This window comes from Asparagus officinalis, chromosome 5 (genome assembly GCF_001876935.1).
Source record: "Asparagus officinalis chromosome 5, Aspof.V1, whole genome shotgun sequence".
NCBI lineage: Eukaryota > Viridiplantae > Streptophyta > Magnoliopsida > Asparagales > Asparagaceae > Asparagus > Asparagus officinalis.
Genome location: NC_033798.1, coordinates 72,750,738 through 72,756,588, shown reverse-complemented (window position 1 = coordinate 72,756,588; position 5,851 = coordinate 72,750,738). Strand labels below are relative to the sequence as shown.

Here is a 5,851-nt window from a genome sequence, read left to right as displayed (position 1 = left end):
TCTTGAGCATGCTATTCCTAATCTTATGTTCAACTTTAAAGTTTAAAACAAAAGAAAGCATTGTTTTAAATATCCCTGACATAGCCCAATACATCCTTTTACAAAGTTTGTCACAAAACAATATGGTCTAAATATCCTTTATCATTTTTTGACAATTTTGGGCAATTATTATCCCGACACGGTTGATATTTTAGCCGATATGTTGGCAGACATGACGTTTTCTATAGCTTGTTGTAAAACAATATGCCACTTTTACCAACTTTCAAGTGACATAACATGATCTTCCCAATATACCACGTGAACCTAAAAAAAGAAAAAGAAAAATGGACGAAGTGTTGCAATATCAAGTTAGACTTCTATTTGTTTGAAGAAGTTGATTACTGGTTAATACATATCTGAATATGGGAAAAAGATCTGATGTGATTGGATAAGGATTTGATTTTTCTTTTAGGAGATATCCTTAGTTAGAGTTGAGTTTGCTATTCAGTTAGGAATGAATATCTTATTTTGTTATGATGAGCGATTTGATGCTATCTATTAGTTAGGATTAAGATTTTGTTTTAGTTCTATACATAATGATTGTACTCTTTCATTTTAGGAAGAGGAGAGAAGAATGTTTGTGAGAAATTTGTATGCGAATGCAGCTAGCATTATGCATGTGAGGTATCTGGGTGTGAAGCCCATCATTTGTATCTTTTTGTCTTAAATGAAGAGTGCAATTTCGGTTAATTCCATATTTATTATCTATTTATTTTTATCCAAATAATCAATCTCAACAGATTGCTAATGTTTCCGTTCTTTATCAGTGATCCTAAACATATATATTATTTACATTTTTATGCTAGAGTTCCTTAACTATATTTATATTACACTTAGGACATTATATTATATATTCCCATCTTTCAATATTTTCCTTATATCCATTGTCCGATATGAATTTGGTCATCCAATATTTCTCTAATATCCGATAATTAAAATCTTGAAAGAAGAAATTGTAACTTACACTGTCCTGATCCACTTCTTGCATCATCTCTTCTATCCGTACATCTCCAACACCAAACTCATCACAAGCCTGTTGGAGCTCGTCTGCTGTGATGAAGCCACTTCCATCTCTGTCGAAATATGAGAAGGCTGCACACAAGTGGTCCTCCCTGTTTATCTTGTTCAGATGTAAAGTGGCAGCTATGAACTCTCCATAGTCTATGGTGCCACTATTATCCACATCAGCCTGTAAGTTTTAGTGTGAAACATGAGAGCATGAAATGATAAGGAATTTGCAAAAATATTTCATACATAAATCCAACATTAGAAATCGGTGAAGGTACGTATATGACGTATATTTAGCTTGATCGCATTTTTCAAAACATAACATCTCATTAAATTTGATAAAACACGAGTACATGATTTGTACTATTTCTAAAAGAGAATACTCATGTCAAAACTATTGATTTCCTATTTTGCCCTCTCAATTTTTTGACAACTTGAAATTATACTATTAAGTATAATTAAACTTTAACTAATTATGCAAAGCATCTTATTACTTATGGACCTCCTCACTTTTTCATATATTTAGGCATTCATTAAAATTAAATTAATCAAAATACTTTATAATGATTAGAAAATTGATAAAATATGTTATAATATATATAAACAATTGTTAATCATTATAAAATAGTATAAAATTATAATTATAATAAAATCTTTTATAAAATAGCTATAAATAATTTATTAAATATTATATTATTAAATTGTTAAACGCCAATGTATAGACCATTAACTATAATTAAACTTTGACAAATTATCCAAAACATCTTACTAATTATGGGCCTCATCAATTTCCTAAATTATATTTAGGCACTCATTAAAATGTAACTAATAGAAATACTTTATAATGATAAGAAAATCTATGAAATATGTTATAATTTTATGTAAATAATTGTTAATCATAATAAAATAGTATAAAATAATCAGTGTAATAAAATATTTTATAAAATAACTATAAATAATTTATTAATAATATTTTTATTAAATTGTTAAATGCCTATTTATAAATTATAATAAAATAATATTATAAATAAAATAATACACTATGACAAATTATCCAAAACATCTTACTAATTATGGGCCTCATCAATTTCCTAAATTATATTTAGGCACTCATTAAAATGTAACTAATAGAAATACTTTATAATGATAAGAAAATCTATGAAATATGTTATAATTTTATGTAAATAATTGTTAATCATAATAAAATAGTATAAAATAATCAGTGTAATAAAATATTTTATAAAATAACTATAAATAATTTATTAATAATATTTTTATTAAATTGTTAAATGCCTATTTATAAATTATAATAAAATAATATTATAAATAAAATATTACGCTATTAAACATTCTTAAAAAATATTAGTCAATAAATAAAAAATTGTCTAAATATTTAATAGTAAAATAATATAACTATTTTAATATTATAACTACGAACATTATACTGAATAGTAGTATTATAATTATACTATATACATATTATCAATAAGAATAGTTATAACTAGCATAAAATTTATTATAATTATTCTACATTATAGTTTAAAAATTATAATTATATATTATAATATTAAATAATTTTTCAATTTGTTATTAAAAATCTAAATAAATTATGATTAAACTATAATAATTATCCAAAGTATAAAAATTACTCATGCAATTCTTTATACACAACTTTATTTATTAATGTGAGAATTTATATTTTTACAAAAGTCACTTCATAATTTTGCATCGAAAAAAAAAGAATTAAAAAATACTATGTCCATGTGCAATGCCTCTGCATTATACTAGTATTTGGTAAAACATGATACAAGAGTCTGAAGGAAGATGTGTATAATGCCCTCTCCAGTACACCCAAAAAAAAAACCAACAAAAAAAAACCCTGGAAAATGCACTTTTAATGAGGTCCTATGGAGTTTGAGGTAGGGTTGTCAGATTCCATCATAAAGTCCCTTCCACTCAACAAAACCCTGAAGTTGTGCTAAAGGTTGAATGTTATCATTTTTTATTCTATCAGTATATGCAGGTGTTCACAATGCATAGCAATCAAATGATGGTAAATACAAGTTGACCAGTCAAAAATATAAATACCTCTTGTAGTTGAGCAGATATAAAAACTTAGAAAGATTTTTTTCGTACTATATCATAGAATGATTTCTTTCCTAAAGTATCGCCTCAATGCATTAATGAATGGGAGGAATTTGATGAAAAGAGAACTGGAGAAACCCAGTAAAAAATCTTGGCATAAAGGTTTTCTCATTGTGGGTCAAATTATAATATCTATGTGCTTATAATCAACCATCTTCATCCTTTACACCTTGCAGAATGTACTTCCTACCACTTAGGAAGATAGTCTGAAGAATGCATCTTCATCCTTTCTCTTGGCAGAATATACTTCCTACCAACTAGGAAGATAGTCTGAAGATTGCATCTTTTATCTTCTTTCTTTAGGTTCAAAGAATGTTGGTTGACTTAGATTATTGAATATTTGTATGATGATTCACATGGCATGTCTGCCTTCTAAAGATAAGCTTTAAACGTATAACCTACCGCTTGCATTAAAGCAGAAATTTCTGATTCCTTCATGTTAGCACCAACTCTTCCTAATCCAGCCTTGAGTTCTTCAAAAGTGATCTGTCCGCTGTTGTCCGTGTCTATCATCTTGAACAATTCTTTGAGGCCAGCAATTTCTTCTTCAGAAAGACTCTCAGCAATAACCTGTAGAAAAAAAAAGAGGTTATTATGCTAAAGACTGATATGATTAACAGAATGAGCCTATGAAAACTGAAGATAAAGCACGTGTGCATTAATTGGTGTTAAGTCTAACAAAGAGACCTCAGTAGAAAGACGAAGTGAATATAAAAATGGTAGCAGTATTTCAAAGAATGTAGATTTAAAGAGCAGTACAGCTGGGTGTACATTGGTCACAAATAATACACAAGAAATTAGGTAAAACTGCTGTCTATTTTCAATATGGAAAAGCAATCATTTATCTGAGGAATGGAATTGATTGCCTTTTCCATTTTGGCACTAAGAAAGACAATTTTGTTCCGGACAAATTGTTGGCCATATTATGGACTTTATGGTCTATTTGCAGTAATGCCTCGTTCTCAAGTCAGAGATAAATTATATGAAAATAGATGAATTTTGGTTACAAAAGAAATATTTATATGGGAATTTGTAAAACTGTGAATGCACCGATGTTGTAGCATGTCCAGGTGACAAATGAATAGTAGCCATCTGAGACTTTACTCATCAAAATGGGTGTGCTGGAAATCATTTATATTTATGATTTACTACATTTTCATATTAAAATAAAATACTGGCCCTGTAGCATAATGAGGGAAGACTGAAAAACAAAGGGCTAGTTGTGAATTCTCCATTTAATAGAATTATCAAATTTCCAGAAGTCTTTTCCAAGCACAGTTCTTTTTCTTTTTAAATTTCACATTTTATTCGACTAAAAGTTTCAATTTATAAAAGTCAAGAAATACATGAAACCATCATCTTCGACATTAAAGCATTTGCAAATGATCTTAATTGGTGCCCTTAGTTAGAACAGCTTTTGTAGATTATTGACTGTTGATAATTGAATTTTCTAAACCTCTCAACTAAATCAATATATTTCGAAATCTTACTCTGAGGGCCATCTTTTTGAGTTTGTTCATTGCAGAAAACTGCTTTAAGCGAGATAGGACTGCAGAATCGAGCGGCTTATCAGGAGCCATGCCACCAACTTCAAGCCAAGGATGGCCTGCAGAGAACCAAATGACATGGTGAACCTTGATAGCTCCTGAGCATTTCCTAAAGAAAATAAGATGAGTTAAACAATAACTCACACAGAACTTCATGAGCTGTCAATCTCTTTCTAGGGTCTCTGACAAGCATCCTCTTTACTAAATCTTTGGCACTTTCAGAGATGCTAGGCCATGGATCTGTCTCAAAATCGAGCCTTCCACGTAAGACCTGTTCGAATATAGCGTGCTCAGTTTCTGCAATTTATCGAAATAAAAGAGAGCAGTTGTCAATTAAAGAAATCAAAGTAAAACATCCACTAAATGAACAGTTGATTGCCAATTGAACCCCTGTGCTAACGCCCAATTGCGGATAGAACCCTGCAGTTCTATTGCTGCATATAGACCCCCTGTGCCATTGCCCAATTGCAGATAAACCGCCTAAGCGATTTGTTTCGACTCTTTCACCTTCAGGAGGTCTATTTATCAAAAAGCAATTTCTCTTTCTCTGAGGGAAAAAGAGTCAAAAAATTCACTCAGGGGTCTATCTGCAACAAGAGAACATAGTACAGGGAACTCCTTAAATGAAAGAGAAACAAAAGCCAAATTACAAACCTCCCCAAAATGGGGGCACCCCACTCAGCAGGATGTAGATAATTACCCCGGCACTCCAAACATCAGCTTCTGGGCCATAATTTTTTTTCAGAACTTCTGGTGCAACATAATAGGGGCTCCCAACAATATCTGTGAATTTGTCTCCTGAAACAGAAAAGCTGTCAATACAAGATCAGACATAATAGAAATTTTATGTTGTTTACATCATTTAGATAAGTATCATCATCTGAAAGTGCAGACGTCTAGTTTCTATGCATATTATGCATACATCCAAATATTTGCACATATCATGCATGTATCAGCTTTCAAGAACATTATGATCCGGGAAAGGTAAGAATAAGTAACTTTTGTAATATAAATAAGATAGATACTGAACGATTATCGCATTTGATCGCAAAGAAACTTGTCCCTCGTTTTCAATTTTTCAGTATTTGATCCTATGAAATTGCCTTGTCAAA

At 30.1% G+C, this 5,851-nt stretch overlaps 1 protein-coding gene across 1 annotated transcript in view; it reads right to left on the bottom strand.

Annotated features, from left to right (window-relative positions):
• LOC109842007 (calcium-dependent protein kinase 10-like) overlaps nt 1-5,851 on the bottom strand; it is a 13,003-nt gene that overhangs the window by 1,492 nt on the left and 5,660 nt on the right. The window contains exons 3-7 of the mRNA XM_020410928.1: nt 5,394-5,537; nt 4,884-5,036; nt 4,683-4,798; nt 3,595-3,762; nt 1,004-1,228 (exon numbers count right to left, since the gene is read on the bottom strand). Of these exons, the coding sequence (XP_020266517.1) occupies nt 1,004-1,228; nt 3,595-3,762; nt 4,683-4,798; nt 4,884-5,036; nt 5,394-5,537 (806 nt within the window). The remainder of the gene's footprint in view (nt 1-1,003; nt 1,229-3,594; nt 3,763-4,682; nt 4,799-4,883; nt 5,037-5,393; nt 5,538-5,851) is intronic.